Source organism: Erythrolamprus reginae, chromosome 1 (assembly GCF_031021105.1).
Source record: "Erythrolamprus reginae isolate rEryReg1 chromosome 1, rEryReg1.hap1, whole genome shotgun sequence".
Lineage (NCBI taxonomy): Eukaryota > Metazoa > Chordata > Lepidosauria > Squamata > Dipsadidae > Erythrolamprus > Erythrolamprus reginae.
The window spans coordinates 59,618,531-59,638,798 of record NC_091950.1 but is presented as its reverse complement, the minus strand read 5'-3'; the positions used below and the strand labels follow the sequence as shown (position 1 = coordinate 59,638,798).

At 43.1% G+C, this 20,268-nt stretch overlaps 1 protein-coding gene across 4 annotated transcripts in view; it reads right to left on the bottom strand.

The window, feature by feature from the left end:
- Nucleotides 1–20,268, bottom strand: part of EML5 (EMAP like 5) — a 112,868-nt gene that overhangs the window by 9,835 nt on the left and 82,765 nt on the right. For 3 of the 4 annotated variants that reach the window (XM_070733650.1, XM_070733662.1, XM_070733655.1), the window contains 8 exons: nucleotides 20,046–20,124; nucleotides 19,534–19,663; nucleotides 19,311–19,409; nucleotides 17,812–17,832; nucleotides 16,482–16,655; nucleotides 10,754–10,962; nucleotides 9,976–10,133; nucleotides 8,433–8,547 (listed from right to left, as the gene is read on the bottom strand). In XM_070733650.1, the coding sequence (XP_070589751.1) occupies nucleotides 8,433–8,547; nucleotides 9,976–10,133; nucleotides 10,754–10,962; nucleotides 16,482–16,655; nucleotides 17,812–17,832; nucleotides 19,311–19,409; nucleotides 19,534–19,663; nucleotides 20,046–20,124 (985 nt within the window). The remainder of the gene's footprint in view (nucleotides 1–8,432; nucleotides 8,548–9,975; nucleotides 10,134–10,753; nucleotides 10,963–16,481; nucleotides 16,656–17,811; nucleotides 17,833–19,310; nucleotides 19,410–19,533; nucleotides 19,664–20,045; nucleotides 20,125–20,268) is intronic. The other variant, XM_070733672.1, reaches the window with a different exon arrangement.

Below are 20,268 nucleotides of genomic sequence, written 5' to 3'. Positions count from 1 at the left end.
CACGAAGTACAGATGGCGGGCACCGGACAGGCGGGCAGCACCGGGCAGACGGGCCATGCTGGACAGATGGCCCAGCCTGGGCAATGGTCATCGTTCCAGGGCCCAACCAGGATGGGCCCACCGTGGATGGCTTCTACCCCTTACGGGGCAGGTGAGGTTGCACCACATGCAGGCACATCTCCGCTCCTGCCCATCCAGGGTCCCGGGTTCATCCCGCCAGCTTTGGGGGGTGGCAACAGCTTCACGGGGGCTGCTGCAGGCACCTGTGGTCAGGTCTGGTCCCCGCCGGCTCCGCCAGTGGGGGCGATGGGGGTACCTGTCCCACCTGGGGCGGGGGTGGGGGGTTGGATTCCCCCTCCACCGGCCATTATGCCACCGGTCCCATTCATGTATCCACCGGGGCTTGGGGTGCTGGGCTCGGGGGCCACCACGGTGTGGGACCCGTTCGCCAGCATCAAGCCTGGGGCCATCCCTTGCGGGTTGCCCGCCACACCTTTAGGGTACCATCTGCACCCGTCAGTTAAGGAGGCAATCTGGCGGGGGGAGTACGTTGATTTGTTCTCCATCTTGAACAGGGAGGTCCCTAAACAGGACAAGGAGGTGGTCCCTGGGGAGAAGGTGAAAAAGACAAAGGTCACGAAATGCTTCAGCTCGTGGCTGTATGCCTTTCTGACCTTTGCGTCGGTGGTCATTCAGAGGCAGCCGGGGAGGGCCGCTGCCTTGCTGAAGTACATCGACCTTATAGCGAGGGCCCATTTTGAATATGGGGGCACCATATGGAGGCATTACGACAAGGGTTTCCGTATGCATATTGCCCATGACCCCTACTTGCCTTGGGATATGGTGGTTCCGGACCTCTGGTTCCAGGCCACGCATATGTCAGGGAAGGAGGGCTGTGATAGGACCGATAGCGGTCACTTTATGGAGGAGGAGCCAGCGACGCCCGCGCCGGCCAAGGCCGTGGCGGGTGTCGTTGGTAAAGGGGCCTCGCTCGTGTGCCACGAATTTGCGGCGAAGGGGGCATGTTTTCGCCCCATTTGCCGGTTTCGTCACGCCTGCGGAAGTTGTGGGGGAAACCATTCCGCAGCCGTGTGCCCCCGCCCCAAGAAGGGGATTGAAAAGAAAGGCTCGGGTCCCCCAAAGCCTCCCCCACCTGCTGGGGGAAAAGGGGCCCAGCCCAATTAATTTAGTGGTGCTTGAGGGTTGGTTGGGCGACTACCACCCTCGCTCGAGAGCGGCCGCTCTCTTGCTAGGTTTTTCAGAGGGATTTAGGATCCCTTATCAGGGTGTTAGGAAGGCCTTCATGTCTGACAACCTTAGGTCGGTTGTTGGTCATGAAGACATTGTTAGGGAGAAGATTGGGAAGGAGGTTGCCGAAGGCAGGGTCCTCGGGCCTTTCTCGGAGCCGCCCTTCCCAAATCTTCGGGTGTCTCCCTTAGGTGTGGTCCCCAAAAAGGCGAGTGGTGAATTTAGGTTGATTCACCATTTGTCTTTTCCAAAAGGGGAGTCAGTGAATGATTTCATTCCTGACGAGTTGTGTTCAGTCCGGTATGCGTCCTTTGATGCAGCCGTGACCATGGTTAGGAAGTGTGGGGTGGGAGCCCTTATGGGTAAATGCGACATTAAGTCGGCATTCCGGCTCCTCCCCATACACCCAGACGACTTTGAGCTGTTGGGCTTCCATTTTGAGGGGGGTTATTACGTGGACAGAGCTTTGCCCATGGGGTGCTCTGTCTCGTGCTCGCTTTTCGAGAGTTTTAGCACCTTCTTGGAGTGGGTGCTCAGGAGGCAAAGTGGTCTGGGTACGGTCGTTCACTACCTAGATGATTTCCTGTTGGCGGGGCCCGCGCATTCAGAGCAATGTTTTGCTTTGATGCGGGACTTCGAAGCCCTTTGTGCTCAACTGGGGGTGCCTTTAGCCTCTGAGAAGACCGAGGGCCCCGCCACCAGGATTACCTTTCTGGGTATTGAATTGGACTCAGAGGAGCAATCTTCTAGATTGCCCCTGGAGAAGTTGGTTAAGATTAAGCGGAAGCTTGATGAGGTACTGGGCTGCCGGAAGGTGACCCTACGGCAGCTTCAGGAATTGGCAGGCATTCTTAATTTTGCCTGTCGGGTGGTTGTTCCTGGAAGGGCTTTTTCCAGGAGGTTGTATGATGCGATGAAGGGGCTCCGTTTGCCCCATCATCGTACCCGCCTTTGCGCTGGGGTCAGGGCTGACCTCGGCGTGTGGCGGGATTTTTTGGATAGGTTTAATGGGTTGTCTTTCTGGAGGCACGAGCTTCTGTTGGAAGCTGAGTTGCAGCTCTGCTCGGACGCCGCAGGGACTTGTGGTTTCGGGGTAGTGTTAGGTGACCAGTGGTGCTGGTCGGCATGGCCTCCGGAATGGAGTGCCTCTTCGTTGGTTAAGGACCTGACGTTTTTGGAGCTCTTCCCCTTAATAGTGGCCTTAGAGCTTTGGGGGGAGCAGTTTAGGGACAAGACCGTGCACTTTTGGTGTGACAACCTAGCGGTTGTCCATGTGGTGAATGCCCTGTCCTCAAAGAGCGACAGGGTCATGCAGCTTGTCCGCCATTTTGTGCACAGGTCCTTGTCTCTAAACGCATTGTTTTTGGCTAAGCATGTCCCCGGGTTAGATAACGGGGTTGCTGATGCCTTGTCCCGTGGTCAGTTGTCCAGGTTTCGGACCCTGGCCCCGTGGGCCCGAGAATTGCCAGAAGCGTTCCCCAGCCACCTCTGGAGTCTGGGAGGGATCCAGAGTGGTGGAGAGGCGAGGCATCCCGGGCGATCTCCTTGTCTGTAGCGCCCGGCACTCTCAGGGCATACCAGCGTGCAGGTAAGGAGTTTGGGGAGTTTAGGCAGGGCAGGGGTTACCAGCTTAGTTGGCCTGTCCCTGTAGAGCATTTGGCCGAGTTTTGCGTCCAACTTAGGCAGCGTGGCCTGTCAGTTAGGACAATCCGGTCCCGGTTAGCCGGCCTCGCCTTTCTGTCCAAGGCGGGGGGGTTTGCTGATCTTTCGGGTGACTTTCGCATCCGGAAGATGCTGGAGGGCTGGCTTAGGGAGCAAGCGGGGGCCCCGGGTGACACTCGCCAGGCTCTGACGGTGGAGCAGCTGTCTTTAATCAACGTGGTTTTTGGCAGTCTGTGTTCCTCATTGTACGAGGCCCGTCTTTTTAGGGCAGCGGCTAGTGTCATGTTCTTTGGGGCCCTCCGGGTCAGCGAGGCCATGGCTTCGTCTCAGGCTGACACTTCGCTCCGGGCCTTCCAGTTCGCTGATCTGGCCTTTAGACAAGGGGGGGTGTCCCTTGTAGTGAGGAGGTCTAAAACGGATCAGCTACGCAGAGGGGTTACCTTACAACTTAGTGCGGCCACCGACCAGTCGGTGTGTCCAGTGGCCGCCCTACAGCTTTATTGTGGTATGAGGGGGTCAGGTCAGGGGTACCTGTTTAGGCATTGTGATGGTACCCCTCTGACCCGTTTTCAATTCTGGGCTTTAGTATCTAGGGTGATGGCCCAGGTGGGCATGGATCCCGCCGGTTATGGAACGCATTCGTTCCGTATCGGCGCCGCCACTAGCGCGGCACTTTCTGGTTTCCCGGCCCATCGGATTCGGGAGATCGGCCGCTGGCGGTCAGCGGCATATTTGGGTTATGTTAGGCCCGCTGAGGATCCCAGGCAGGGCTTAGGCTAGGTAACCTCTCTGTGTCTGTGTCCTCTTGCAGGTCCCCAGGCTAACACGAAACCGACGGCGCTGCTGTGTGGCCACAGCATGATTTTCTGGGCCGGCCGCGCGGCAGCCAGGAGCGCCATCGGGACCCACCTGTCCCTGGGGCGGTGGGTCAACGTTACCTGGATGGGCCGGAGAGGTATGCGGTGGGAGGGACTCCTACCGGCGTTGCTGGGCGGTCAGCATTCTGTGGCTGCGCCCGGCAATATGGGGGGCGGCTCCTGGAGTCGCGCCCAAAGGGGTCTGGGTGGGCAGCGTCCTGTGGCCGCACCCAGGTGGCTGGTATTGCACTTAGGTGGCAATGACCTGTGCATACTGGGAGGCCTGGCGCTGCTCATCCAGGCACGCGAAGACCTGCGAAGGCTTCGCGAGGTCTGGCCCACCACGCAAGTGGTGTGGTCAGAAATATTACCTAGGATTGTGTGGAGGGATGCCTCTTCCCTTAGGGCCATTCACCGGGCTAGGCGACGGGTGAATAGGGCTATGGGTAAAACGGTTAGAGAATTGGGTGGAGTGGTAATACCTCATCCCCTTATATCAATAGACAAGCCATGGCTCTACCGTGATGATGGCGTTCACCTGTCTGACCAGGGGAACGCCATCTTCTTACAGGACCTGCAGCGGTCTCTGCGTGAGCTGGCGCAGCTAGAGGGGGGAGTCGGGGGGCCAAGATAGAGATCTGACCCCCGCTCCTGTGGCAGGTTAGGGGCGGAAAATTGGGTGGTTTAGCAACCGCGCGTTCTCCCTTGGGCATCTTTGGGGATGATTGACAGGTTCTCCGCAAGCTCATGGAGGGAGTTTCTGCCTGAGCAGCTGGGGGGAACCTGTCTTTGGGTCCTGCACCTTTAATTCCCCGATTCGGGTTAGCCGGTGGGACCCCCCTCATGCACAGCATGGCAGAAAAGGTCACAGGTGACGGCCTGGCCCTCACCTGGACCTTGCATCGAGATACGCCCATGAGTTGCCCAGGAATGTTTACTGGCATAACGTCATTTCCGCCCCGGAAGTATTTGTTTGACCCTGCAGGTCCAGTTCCGGGTCATAGTTGTTTATGCTAATTTATGCAAAGTATTTGAATAAATTATGCAAATTTATGTTAATAAAAATGACCCAATTTTAAATCCAGCTCTGGTGTCCGTGTCGTTACTCCGTCTCTCCAGCAAGGGCAGCGCCGGACTTACCCGGCAGGCAGGCTTTGCTGGAGGGACCGGGAGACACGGTCCCTCATGGCGGCCGCCATTTTGGATCCCGGGCGAAGTCTCGCGATGCGAGACTTCGCTCGGGAGATCAGGGCCTGATTGGCCAGGCCCTGATTGGTCCGGGCGGGGCCTGCTTGCCCTATATAAGGGCGAGCAGGCCCGGGGCTCTCCCTTTTCGCCCGGACTGAGCTTCTGAGCAGACACCCGCCCGCCCTCCACTATTTTGCAGTGTGCTTCTGGGTCGCCCTTAGGGGGCCGAATGGGAATTTTTTGCAGTTCTGCCTCTTAGCCGAGCTGTTTTTTCGCCCATTCCACACTGGGGTGACGGATGTGCGGTTAGGGGGTGCTTGCATTAATTAGGTTAATTGGCTTACCTTTGGTCATTTGGGTAGGCAGGTTAGGGGCGGAAAATTGGGTGGTTTAGCAACCGCACGTTCTCCCTTGGGCATCTTTGGGGATGATTGACAGGTTCTCCGCAAGCTCATGGAGGGAGTTTCTGCCTGAGCAGCTGGGGGGAACCTGTCTTTGGGTCCTGCACCTTTAATTCCCCGATTCGGGTTAGCCGGTGGGACCCCCCTCATGCACAGCATGGCAGAAAAGGTCACAGGTGACGGCCTGGCCCTCACCTGGACCTTGCATCGAGATACGCCCATGAGTTGCCCAGGAATGTTTACTGGCATAACGTCATTTCCGCCCCGGAAGTATTTGTTTGACCCTGCAGGTCCAGTTCCGGGTCATAGTTGTTTATGCTAATTTATGCAAAGTATTTGAATAAATTATGCAAATTTATGTTAATAAAAATGACCCAATTTTAAATCCAGCTCTGGTGTCCGTGTCGTTACTCCGTCTCTCCAGCAAAAGACATTGCCTTGATTTGCATTTGTGAAGTAACAAACGTCTCATAAAAGAACTCTGGTTTTGTTTTCAAACTGTGTGTTTGAGTTTTTAATTTGGGGCTAATTACTGGCCGGCTGACGTGCAAGTCAGAACAGACTGTAGTCTGGATTCTTGGGAGGAAAGGGCTGATTTCCAGTAGGAAATCAAGGCAGTGGACCTTGAAAAATTTAACCCTCAGAATGAGAATTAAAACAGGTCTCCTTAGCTATTCCCAGATTATATTTGTAGTTTTGCAAATAGTTGCTTTAATCCGGCAAGGTTTTATCTCTAGATAAAGGAAACCACTCTTAGGCAATTATACATGTCATTCTTGGAATTTGGGACCTGATACAAACTAAAGATTTTAAAATTATTTAAAAATGAAATCTATTATACAGTATTGTACCTGAGGGTGGGACAAGAAGCAATGGGTGGAAACTAATCAAGGAGAGAAGCAACTTAGAACTAAGGAGACATTTCCTGACAGTTAGAACAATCAGTGTAACAACTTGCTTTCAGAAGTTGTGAATGATCCAACATTGGAATTTTTAAGATGTTGGATAACCATTTGTCTGAAGTGGTGTAGGGTTTCCTGCCTAAGCAGGGAAGTAGACTAGACGATCTCCAGGATCGCTTCCAACTCTGTTGTTATTGTTATTGTTACTTACATTCTGATTGTTTTTGACTTAATCATTTGGCAGCCATTATTCTTAGTCATTATTTTTGCTTTTTATGTGGTCAGCAGCAAGATATCAAAGCAGGAGATACATATAATCATGGTATAAAAATTTTTAAATGGTGGCCCACAGCAGCCCAATTTAAATTTTGCCTGGTTTTCATGTGCAATGCATAATAATTTGGCAGGTTCGATTGCACTGTTTTGGTTACTATTTTGCCTTTACCATCTATCAAATTTTAGGGTTATAATAAACAATTTATTTATAGTATGCATTTATTTGATTTCTATAGCTGCCCACATCAACAAACGACTCTTATTACTATTGTTAGGATCTTGATATGGTTTAACCCCTTACTCAAACATTTCTTCAGCAGAAGAAATAAGATATTTTCTGATATTATAAGACAAAGAGAAACTCATTTCATCATTGAGAATATGTGATAGGATTTATCCTAGGATTACTCTATCTGGATGGCAAACATCTGGATGTCTACTAGACAGCAATACTGAGTTCTTGGAGAAGGGCAGCATACAAATCCAACTAATAAATAATAAATAAATAAACTCTAATTCTGTACTGTCATCTTGTGGTTGTTATGAAGACTGCAGCCAGAGTATAGTGTCTTAGGAGTATCCAAAACTGGCTAGGACAAAAATCAAATATATTTGTGTTCTTTTAACTTACAGTTAAATTTAATTTAAATGGGGATGTCAGAATAGGTGCATAACAATTTTCTACTTTTGACACATTGAAAATGGAAGCTGAATGGCGTTTTCTGGACAATTGTGCTATACTTGGCAACAAATAGACAAGACCATCAGGTGTAATTTTTATCCAATGTAAAAAAAATATTCAAAGAAAAAACTTTTGTAAAGTTGTGAATAAATTTCCTAGACTTGCAAAAATTCACAGTCACAGGAACACACACACAATGCATAAAAATCCCCAATTGCTCCCTTATGTGACCATATGGACATCAGCCCAACAAACCACTTTTGAAAAATGATGACCCAAGTGTTGTCTGTTCCTGGATTTAGTGCCTAATTTTCTAGTATGCCATACATAAGCACCATGTGAAATCTTCCATACCACCTGCCAAATTCCCTCCCCATATGATTTTAATTTTTAAAATTAGAAAATAATAAACAAGCAGCTGGCAGAGGTCAGGTAAACAATGTTCCTTAACCCTAATTTGTATTTCTAATAACTAGGGGGCAGGCTGCCCCTGGTATGCCTGGGATTGCCATTCCGTTAGTGGAAATGGTGGTGTTAGCCACATCCATTCTGACTACCTATTGCCATGACCACTTATTAAAATATAAGTTCATGTTTTGTGACTGGAAACACACAATGGTAGCCATTTGAGGCAAGTGCCTACAAAATGGTTTCAAAATTCTATGCCCACAATCCCAAGCGGTTATGAAGCAACAGCAATTAATATACTGTAATATAATACTGTAATCGCAAATGCTGCAATTTCGCTGAGGCTTCCCTTGCTGGGAAACCCCACCTCCGGACTTCCGTTGCCAGCGAAGCGCCCATTTTTGTGAGGCTGGGATTCCCCTGCAACATTGCAAAAATGTGGAGGTCCGGAGGTAGAGTTTCCCATGGAGGGGAGCCTCAGGGGAATCTCAGCAGCGCAAAAATGGGCGCTTCGCTGGCAACGGAAGGTCCGGAGGTGGGTTTTTCCAACAAGGGGAGCCTTCACCTGGCAACGGAAGTCCAGAGGCAGGGCATCCCAGCGGCGGTGGCGGGTTCATAATGTGAAAATAGTTTGGAAGAAGAGGCAAAAAAACTTAAACCCCAGGTTCGTATCTCGAAAAGTTCGTATGACGAGGGGTTCGTAAGACAAGGTATCACTGTATTTGTATATTTAATTAATTTAATTTAATTTAATTGACTTTTATCGATACCTATCTTTGGCCTGGGCCATATTGCATTATTGACTTACTTTGCCTCTGCACACAGAACGGACACAGTCAATTACTTGTCCTGTCTCTAATTTAAAGGCTCGACATCTCCGAAGTTCCTGGTCCCATAGCTTAATTGCACCTCCTTCTTTTGATCTAACCAAAATAAGAAAGAGACTTTTCAGAGAAAGTAGATGAACATCCCTAAGACCAAGTTCTGTTCATTAACTTAAACAATTCAACAGAAATTCAGTATTCAAAAAATGAAAATACCTCAGGTTTTCAAAACTTATCGTGGTATTTAAACCAATTCTGTAATACCAAAATGATTTTTGCATGGCTGATAAGTGAATCTGATTATGTAGGAGTTTGCGTTTAATGATCTCAGAATATCAGGATTAAGATGACTGTGTTAGTAGCTGAGAATAAGATAATTTCCTTCGTTTGGTTATAAAGGTCAAGTGAAGGAAATTATAAAATCAATTATCAATTTAAAAACATTTAATGCAATCTAGAACAGTGTTTGTCAGCCTTGGTAACTTGAAGATTGTCAGGAGGGCGTGTGTAAATTTTGCATTTCTTCAGACAGCATAGCTGCAGCAGTGTTTTGAAATGGCATCTATAAGTGATGTACGTTACAAGCAGAGTGTCGTCATTGAATTTCTCACTGCAGAGAAATAAACTTTGGGAACATTCACAAACATTTGTGTACAGTTTATGGAGAATCTGCAGTCGACAGAAGTACGGTTAGTCGCTGGGCACAGAGGGTGAGGCCATTAGAGGTGATTCACACAGTGCAGAAATGGCTTCATGACCAGAACAAGAAACGGTACCGACAGGGGATACACTCCCTTGTGTCTCGCTGGAGGAAGGCCATAGAAGGGGACGGAGATCATGTGGAAAAATAGGAAGTGTAGAAGAAACATCATTCTTTCTTGTGTGTAAGTTTCATTGTGTTCAATAAATAATTGTTGAAGAAAAAAATGTGGTGCATTACTTTCTGGGCAATTCATGTATTTCCTTTGCAAGATATAGTCTATAATTTGTAAAGTGCCTAACTTCATTAGACACACAGGAAAAGAGGAAAATAGATGTAACATTATTTCTGAAAATTACATGGCAATTACTACTTTTTCTATAAGTAGACATTTGTTTTACTCTACTAAAAGATTACAACTGGTCCTCCAGAACCACTGAGGGAGTGTAATCAGCAATACAAACTGAAATCTATCTCTTTGATTTACTCATAATATGCAGTATTTATGCTATGAAAGTAACTAAAGAGAAACAGTCATGACTGACTCTACCGCTTGCTCCACTACTGATTACCCATATCTGTCAATGTAGATCAAATAGATGCATTATCTATTATAAACATTTCACACGTACAATTACTACTACAATAGAACTTATAATACAATTGTGCATCCGTAAAATTGTAAAAATTACTACAATTTGTGAAATTACTCCCACAGCTGCCCGATGGTATTATTTGTTTGTTTGTTTGTTATGGTAAGTTTGGCAAGCAACAAATTTAATAAAACAAACAAACAAAATATATTCATATAAGAAAACAAAACTCACGGCCTTTCTTTGCCTCCAGTTACAATTAAGCCGTCACGTAATGTTGTATACATTGCAAATATAGGACCATTATGAGCTTTGCCCACAATTCGATTCAATATATGGTCCTTCCAAACACACACATCTCCACTGATGGTACCTGTAAACGTCAAATTATTCTGAAAAGGGAGAGAAAAATATGTCCATCATCTGATTTCAAAAAGGAATGAATACAAGCATTTACTATGAAAAGACAGTTTGTACATAACATAGTGCCCAATCCACAATCTCAACCTGATTTTAGTTCTGGGTTTGGGAGGGAGAAAAAAAAAACTTTAGTTATTTTGCAACTGATGACAAATGCAAAAATCTAGTGATTGTTCACTTCTTATTGGCTTTTAATAGCGCTGATCACAATTATCCTTCAGTAACTGATCTGAGACTTTACCTACATTTTTGATTACAGAAGTTCCTAAGCATTGTTATCATTTCTTAAGTACTTTCTAATACTTTCTTTTTTATTCCATAGCCACGTAAATGGTAAAAAAAAGGTTTTGAGACCTATGTGAGAAAACTAGAAATACTGTACTCTGCTTTTTGAAAAGGCCCTGTATGTTACACAATAGCTAAAACTATAAGCTTTTCCCCATAAATTACACATATTGCATTCATAGCATCATTCACAGCTTCTCTTAGTCTTTTTTGGAATTGGATGAGTGGGAAAATATACTAAGCAGCAATTACAAAAAGTGGTTTTAAAGTTGATTAATATTTTAAAACATTATTTTAAATTACATACAGCTCCAAATGCCACAGAGAGCATGGTTTGCATTCGTGCATCTTCTATTGAACTTGTCTGTCCTTTTTTACTAAGAAGGGCTCTTCCAGCAAGGGTCCAAAATCTCACATGTTTTACTCCTACTGAAACAAACTGAGTGTCGGAATCAGGCCTGAATTCTGCTACAAATATACGTTGGTTATGACCGGCTCTACTGGCAATTTTGGCACCTAGTGGGAAGAATTAATAATACTTTATATTCAGATATACATAATTGTATGAAGAAATGGTTAAAACAAATAGTCTCTTAAACAATATTCTTTCAGGTAGAATTGTATTCTATCATTAAATTATATACTTAGTCATTTTCTTTATCAATGCTGATAATAACAACATTATTGCTAATAGTAACATTTTTATGTTTATCTTTGTTAATGAAAATTGTTATTCACTTATAAAATTTTAGTATTTAAAACTTTAAAAACAATCAGGACATTATACGTATACAATTCTAAATTTCTTACATCTGATCTTGCTATAAACAATATGGAAGTCTGCTATTAACCCCTGTATTATTTCCTGTACTAGAAGGAATTTCTTTTAGTAATTCTTTTAGTAATTGTATCAGTTTGAAGAGGGATCTGTGATGATGTATTATCCTCACATTATGCTGCTCATATAAGTAGTCTAATTAGGTATTCCTGTCTAAGTACAGATCAATATGAGAGATATGCTGCTAATAAGTATAATTCAGGACCTAAAGCTTCTTTCTGTACAAGTAAGATGTACATAATATAGTTGAAACCATGCATGATGCACATTTAATACTCATTGTAGAGGCAGAAGATATCGGATTATATTTAAATTGCAAAGTCTTTTTAGGATAGTAAATTATTTCACATGTTTCTAGAAAAAAGCACTAGGCCTGCGCCACCTAAGAGGTAGTTATTTAATAGTTACTGTAGTTTTTCAGGTTGCCCTCTAAACAAACTATCAGCAAAAAAGTTCATAAGAGCAGAAAGATAAAGTGGAGATATTGGAAATGCTAGGAACAAGAACAGGAAACACTGGCATTCTTGATCTTAAGACTAATTAAAGCTGGGTGTGGCTGATGTAAAAAAGAAAAGTGCAAAGTGATCCATTCCAATGCATTTCAGTTCACTGATTTCCAGAATGTCAATGTTCAATCTTGACTTTCCGCTCTGACAACATGAAGTTGGCCTTAGTTCATGGTTCTGATGCTCCACATAGCTACAGTATATGTGTACATTCAGTACTGAAATTTTGCCTCTGGGCATATCAATACTGGATGTCCAGCTTTAATTCAGACACATCAAATACACAAGTACTTCTTGCACCTGCCTCTGCACTTCCCAAGTACTTCACTGGTTGTCTTCTGACATGAGTTGGAGATGGGCAGGAAGAGAGATGTTATCTTCCAGAATCACATTGATGCCCTGGTTGATATTGTGACTGTATTTTCTTGTCGGAATACTGAAGTGATTTATCACTTCTTCCTCTAATAGATTCTGTTTAATTTGTCTACAATCTATCTGCCTATCATGGATGACCTTTCTACACATTCAGAAAGATGTAAAATCATGGAGATGTCCAAGCTCCTTCCTGTTACCAGGTAATAATCCACGAAGGAAAAACCTTTACCACCTGGTTGGTTTACTTAAAATAATTTATTAAATTTAATTTAATAATTTATTAAGTTCTTACTTATCACTAAGAACTTAAGAGATATTGTCCAGATGTGTCTCACATCTTTTTAAGAAAGATGGTGTCTGAATGCAATCTCTGATTACCAGTTCTTGATCAATGAACCATTAGAGATCACCAGTCTTTCCCAAACATTGACCTCTCAAAAAAAAAGGCAAAAGGCATGTATTTTTATCAAGTTGGTTTTTAGGGAAACTTATCATTTGATTTGCAAGAAAAGCATACAGGTAGTTACTTACTTACTTATTTACTTTATTTATTTATATTTATAAGCCGCCCATCTCCTGACTTTACAATTAACTGCCTGTAATTTTTGACATGTGGAATTTTAAAAGTGTAATAATTTGGTTCAGACTGACACACAATCTCTCTTCGTTTTCATGCAACTTTATTCTTTTACACCGTATTCCAGAGTTTAAAGGTTCCCTACATTGGCTGTCCATCCATCATGCATAATCATGTGGAGAAACAGAAGAAAATACTTCATTCAGCCAAGAATGCTGTGAAAATATCTACAGGTCCCTTATATCCTGGACATCAACTATTTCAACTTCTATCCGCAAAACGATGCTATAGGGCAGAGGTCCCCAACCGCCGGTCCGCGGACCGGGACCGGGCCGTTGGGGTTTTCCAGCCGGTCCGCGGCGCCGCTGCCCTCCCGGCAGAGGACATTATGCAGGACAGGGTGGGGCGTCGGGCAGGGCGGGGAGAATCAGGAGGCTCCTTTGGCGGCTGGGGGCTGCCTGGCTTTGTGATTTTGGCTGGGGGGGAGTTAGGAAGGTCCTACTTCTCCCCCCCCCAGCCAAAAACTCAAAGCCTATCTGCTGGATACGGGCGATGAGCAGGACGAGCGGCGCCGAAGCCGGTGGCTGTGGCAGCTGCTGCAAGAGGCTTCCGCGCCGCTCTGTCCCACTCATCGCCCGTATCCAGCAGATAGGCTTTGAATTTTTGGCTGGGGGGGGGAGAAGTAGGACCTTCCTAACTCCCCCCCCAGCCAAAATCACAAAGCCAGGCAGCCCCCAGCCGCGAGGTGCCCCCTCCCCTCCCATGGAGCCCTGCCCTGTTTGGTACCCGCTGGCCGGGCAACGGCCTCCCTCCCTCCCTGCCTCGTGTTTGCAGAGCTCCGCCGGGCAAAGTTCGGACGCCTTCCGGGCGCACGCACACATCCACACCTCCACCCCCCCGGGAGGAATTCGCCCCCTGCCCAGAATTGGCCAGCCCAGCAACGCTGCTCTGCTCCCTTCGGAGGTGCGGAGAGGGTGGGGAGAGGAATTTAACCCCGAAAGTGGCCGGGGTTGCGCAGAAATTCCCCCAATCTTCACGCTGGTTTCGGGCCAGGGAAGAGAGGGCCGTGTTTACCTGGCTGATTCGGGGATGAGAGACCACCAGGAGCTCCGCAAGGCTGCGTGACTTGGATTGGGAAGTCCGAAAAAGACCCCCGGGATGGGTGAGTGGAGGGAGAGGGAGAAAGAGAGAGGGAGAGAGGGGGGAGAAAGAGAGAGAGAGAGATAGCAAGAGAGGGAGAGAGAGAAAGAGATAGGGAGAGAGGGGGGAGAGAAAGAGATAGCAAGAGAGGGAGAGAGAGAAAGAGAGAGGGAGAGAGGGGGGAGAGAGAGAGAAAGAGAGGGAGAGGGAGAAAGAGAGAGGGAGAGAGGGGGAGAGAGAGAGAAAGAGAGAGAGGGAGAGAGAGAAAGAGAGAGGGAGAGGGGGGAGAGATAGCAAGAGAGGGAGAGAGGGAAAGAGCCCACCTCTGTCGTCAGGCATGGGGGAACTGAAACACCTCCCCCGGGCATGCACATTTTATGTATGGGATGTTTGAGTGTATGCTTGTTAACAAAATGGGGTTCTTTTAAATGTTTTAAATTATATTTGGATTTGTTACAAACTGTTATGTTATGCTGTGAGCCGCCCCGAGTCTGCGGAGAGGGGCGGCATACAAATCTAAATAAATAAATAAATAAATAAATAAAGAGGGGGGAGAGAGGGGGGAGAGAAAGAGAGAGGGAGAGAGAGAGAGGAGATAAAGGAAGAGGAGAGATAGAAAGGAAGAGAGAGAAAGAAAGAGGGATAGAAAGAGAGTGAGAGATGCTCAGTGAGCCTTTCTTTGAAGTTGCCTTTCTTTCTTTCTTTCTTTCTTTCTCTCTTTCTTTTGCTGTCTTGCTCTCTTGCTCTTTCATTCTTTTTTTCTCTCTTGCTTTCTTTCTTTCTCTTGCTTTCTCTCCTTCCATTTCTTTCATTCCCCCTCTTTATTTTTATTTCTCTTCCATTCTCTTTCTTTCTTGCTTGCTTTCTTTCTTGCTCTTTTTCTTTCTCTCTTTTACCTTCCCTTCCTCTATTTCTTCTTTTCTTTCTCCTTCCTACCTTCTTCCCTCCTTCCCTTCCCTTCCTTCAGTCTTTCCTCTCTTACTCTCCCCTTTCATAAGTTTCCTTGCTTCCTTCCTCTGTTCCTGTCCCTTCCCCCTTTCTTTCTTTCTTTCTTTCTTTCCTTCCTTTCCTCCCTCCATTTCTTGCTTTCCTTTTCCTTCCTCCCTTCTTTCCTCCCTCATTCCCTTCTTTCACTCCTTCCTCTCTTACTCTCCCCTTTCACCCCTCCCCAAAGAAGGTAAATTTCATACATAATTGGTATGTCGCAAAATAAAGTAGTTTTAAAATGGTGGGGAGGGGGGCCCCAAGATACTTAGGCTGTATGGGGCCCCAAAATTCCTGATGGCGGCCCTGGCTCCACCCCTCCATAACCCCACCCCCATATGACCAAATCCCCCCACCACCACCACCACCACCGGGCCATGGAAAACTGGTCTAGCTTAAAGCCGGTCCCTGGTGCAAAAAAGGTTGGGGACCTCTGCTATAGGGCACAGCACATCAGAATAACTAGACACAAGGACAATTCCCCCACCCCCATGCCATTTGCTAATGAACTTGGAGTACTGTGTACAGTTCTGGACACCGCACCTCTAGAAGGATATAATGGAACTGGAAAAGGTGCAAAAAAGGGCAACAAGAATGATAAAGGAAATGGAGCACTTCCCTTATGATACCAGGTTACAACGCCTTGGTCTCTTCAGCCTTGAAAGACGGTGTTTAAGGGGTGACATGATCGAAGTGTATAAAATCATTCATGGGATAAAAAAGGTGGATAGAGAAAAACTGTTTTTTTACATCAAATTCTTTTCTCTATCACGCAATACTAGGACAAGGGGGTACTCCATAAAGTTCATAGGTAAGAAAGTGAGGAAAAATCAAGGGAAATATTTCTTCACCCAGAGGGTCGTTGGTTTATGGAATTCACTTGCAGAAGAGGTTGTGACAGCTGTCAGCCTTGATAGCTTCAAGGCAGGATTAGACAGATTCATGGATGCCAAGCATATAGATGGTTATTGAAACGGATGTTCAAGTGCTCCCTCTATGTTGGTTGAGGCAGGCAGGATTCCCTTGAGTACCACTTGTTGGGGGTCAAGGGAAAGGGAGGGTTTTGCCTTCTCTTTCTGTTCAAGATCCCCATGGACAATTGGTGGGCCACTGTGTGACACAGAATGCTGGATTCGATGGGCTTTGGCCTGATTCAGCATGGCTCTTCTTATGTTCTTATGTTCTAATTCCCACAACCCGGTCAAACTATCAAGAAAGGCAGAATTACCTCATTCTTCTCATCTTCCCTTATCTTCTTATCACTATAACTTTGTTGCTTGTATCTTATGATTTATATTGTTTACCTAGTACCCTAGTATGATTTATGATTGCTTATTTAGTGCCCATGACTATCACTAAGTGTTGTATCTAATGTTTTATAATGAATATATTTTTACAATGAGTATGACAATGATCTATCACTATTGTTGTATGTACAGTGAGAGTTTAAGCACCAAAGATAATTCATTGTATGTCTAATCAACTTGGCCAATAAAGAATTCTAATAGATTCATTGCTGGGTAAATGATGAGGATTTCAGCAAGATTTCTTTAATCCTAGTTTGAAGTAAATATAAACTCTTGAAAACTTTCAAATAGAGTGAATATTTCCCTACCTTCTTGCCATTTCCAAATGGTAATGGTATGTTCAGGATCCAAACCAACAGACAGAAGAAGCTTGCCAGTGGCACTAAATCCAACTGAACAAACTCCTTTTGAATGGTAACATCTCAGTATAGACAAAGTCTGTTTATTCATTGCATCCCACACATGAATACAAGGAGCTGTTGCTGAACAAATATAAGAACAGCAATAATTAATTTTGTAAAAAAAAAAAAAATCTTATAGGATATTTAATATTAAAAGCATTCCAATTTTAAAGCATCTTTTAATTTTTTAACATTTACATTTGTTATTTCAAAAAGTTACATTTAGTAAGTATAAACTCATACTCATTCCTACTAAGATTTCTCTTGCAATCCTAAACTCGTTTTAGATCTGAAGGAAAGCACGTATAAGAGCAAATGCTTTAATCAAAAGTACTTTATGCCAAATGCCAAGTTGTGGGTTTAAATTTAAAAACTAAATTTAAATTTAGTTTTCTGAAAAGTTTTCCATTTTAATTGTGGGCCACAATGCCCTTAAATGGAGATTAAAATGGAGACTAAAAAACAAACTGTCTTTTCAACAACTTGCCAGCTGACTTGTCATGGAAAACAAATAACTGCCTGTGAAGATGGCGCTGCCAAGAAGGGTTTGTATTTCTCGGTCATGGACTGCTCTACCCACCTAAAGGAATCCTGGCAAGAGATGGATCGCATCCCCCACACAGTGGAAAGGATGTGCTTGGCAGGTGCCTTGTGAATCTCCTATTAATCATGTAGTCATTCCAAGACAACCATCACCTACAGTTTTCTCTTCTTTTACAAAAGAGGCAAACATCTAGGAACGAGAAGCACAGCTTTTTGCCCTGATTTGCCTAGATACAGGTTTTCCACTTGAAAGCAGAGTGCTGCCAGAAATGTTATGTTACTTTAATGTCTCTTAATAAATCTTATTAATCAGAACTCAAAGATTGCTCCAAGAAAACTGACAAGAAGGACAAATATGTTTCACAGGTGCCACTACAATCTAATAGGATGGCATGCACATTTGGAACACAGACTTGAAAAGCTACAATTTATTGAAAAGGAATAGGCTCAACAGAAATGTAGTTCAGAAATGGTGTATTACTAACAATAACATTATCATTACAAAGAACGAATATTTTATTTCAATTAAGGGAAATTTTGAACATTTAAAAAATGTTAAATTTTATGTTTTGAATTTAAAAAAACACTAATATGTTTTAATACCATGTAAATATAATCAGTTATTTACAACACACTAAATAACAGAAAATGCTTAGTTATAATTGAAGATATTAAAATTTAGCTTTTTTCTTACTTGACATGTCTGCTGAGTCTCCTGTAATGGAAAATCAGTAGAAAAATCATTACACAAAAAAGATGATAATTTATATATGTGTGGTATAAAGTGTATAATTTCAGTTTATTTCAAGAATAAATCTAAACTTAAGCTATCTCTATATAATTAGATGTTGTTCCCAAGCACAAGATAAACTATTCAGAGCAAAAACAGAGTGTTTTTTTACATCAATCTTGTAGATTATTCATCTCTAAATTGCCGTATATGGAATTTTCCATTTGCAGAGAAATGTTATTTGGCTAAAGACAGATCATGTACTTGTTCTTTTTGAAGCAATCCACAGACGTGCAGAAAATTTATTATCTTAGCTACTTTCAGAGAGTTTACAAGTTATGTCAAACAATGAAGCACAGTATTATGTGAATGAAAAACTGGCCTTGTACTAAAATTTCTCCTTTTCTAATTCCATACAATACTACTGATGTTCCCAAACTGTAGCTCCCTCAAAATTAGGACTGTACATGTTTTTTTTGCAATCTGAAGATGGGTTATAATTATGGGAGACATGATTATTTACAGTAATCGCTTTTCAATTAGTTCATCTTTTAAAAGTTTTATTTGGGACAATTCTTTCTCTTCCTCATGTACCCTAGGTCCTAGGATGAGACAACTTCCAGCAAGTTTCTTTAATTATCTTCAGGGAATTGCATTAGACTAAAAGAATAAAGATCGGTAAAATGATATTTTACTTAACTAACTAATTAGGAAAGGGTGACTATTATTCTCCAAAGTTCAGTAAACTGAAGAAAATTCCACTGTAACAACACTAGTTATGTCCTTTGAGTCATTTAGGTTATGATGTCATAAAATAATACATTATGTAAATTGCTATAAATGATAAAATGGGTAATTTTTATAGTTATCAGAGATATAACCCAAATTATATCTTTAGTGTTATCGTGATTGTGATTTATCACTACCATGACTACTTTGTGTCATTTGTATGTTGACATTCACAAATAACATAAATCATAGCAGAATTTTGTGCATTTTCTGTAAAATCCTGGTACTAAAATTTGAGCACTTTTTCAACCTTCATAAGATACAGCATGTAATTATATGAAATTTGTTTATCTTCAAGCTATAGAAATCTTCTCTTCATCCAATATGCTTTGAAATATTTTCTTTATTTCATAGCTATGATTGTTTTATTATGTAAAATACTGTTTGCATCTAACAGGCTTCATAGTGTAATGCAGAATAAAAAATGCTTAAGTGAGACTCATAAAATTTAATAATCATTTTGATAAATGCTAGGATGAAAATATAATTGACATTATAAAAAAAGGAATAGACTTGTGAATTACTTTTAATGATACAAGAATAAAATTAATTGACTCCAGTAACTGACTAATCAAAAGCAATGTAACTAAGTGCTTTCTTCTATTTATGAATTTATCTGGCTACCTGCTCAGCTACAGTATATATTCTTTTGTTCTTAAAAAATGGAAACATACCTACTTGGCCAGTTGCCACAAGGTTGACAAATTTGGGATGCTGATTTATAGTGAGGCACAAAATGTCATCATTATGTTCCTGATAAAAAGACTGAGAACCTAAAGAGAAAAATGTATATGTATTATTTCAAGCACAGTATGGAGGGGAAAACATTATCATTACAGAAGGGAACATGAATAATGTTTCATACTATTTTCTTTTATAGATATGTAGATTTCCTACCTGTTGCCACATTATATAGAATCCCAACTGATGCTGTATGATAAATTATGTCAGCACCATCATTCAAATAGTGCACATTGTTTCTTCCATCTCTACCACGGTATCCAAATACCAGTTCAAGCACTAAATCCTAAGAAAACATATTTAGAATCACTGGATTCTTATATAAAAAGATTTTAAGCATGTGTACTAAACAACTTTTAATAAGTTCCCCCAACATTGAAAAAAACGTACATTACCACATTATACATCATTGGCAACAAACAGGAGATATGTCTTCTAAACCTAAAACTTCACTCTGTTCTTCAATTTTAACATTGAAGTACTAGTCAATTTAATTAAGTTTTAAATAGATACAGAATAAAATATCACATTATGTGTTACAATTTATTTCCTCTACTTGGTCAAATAGACCTTCTACATTTGTTTAATAATTTTAATGAGCTAGCTCCCTGTAGTTTTTGAAATTATAGCTTAAATAATATGTTTTAATAACCAGCAGTTTTTCTTACCTCTATTGGTCTCTTCTTTTTCCCAACATTATTAGTTTGGAGTTTTTCAGGCTGAGGCAGTGCCCTACTAACTGGTGGTCTGAAACAAAGAACTGAGAATAAGAAAAATTGTCTGTCACCTTTCAGAATAAAACAATCTCTTTTGAACTATCACCTGGACAATGAAAAATGTTAGCCTACTTGGCTAATATATTAGAAATCAGTTTTATATAAAAGATTCCTA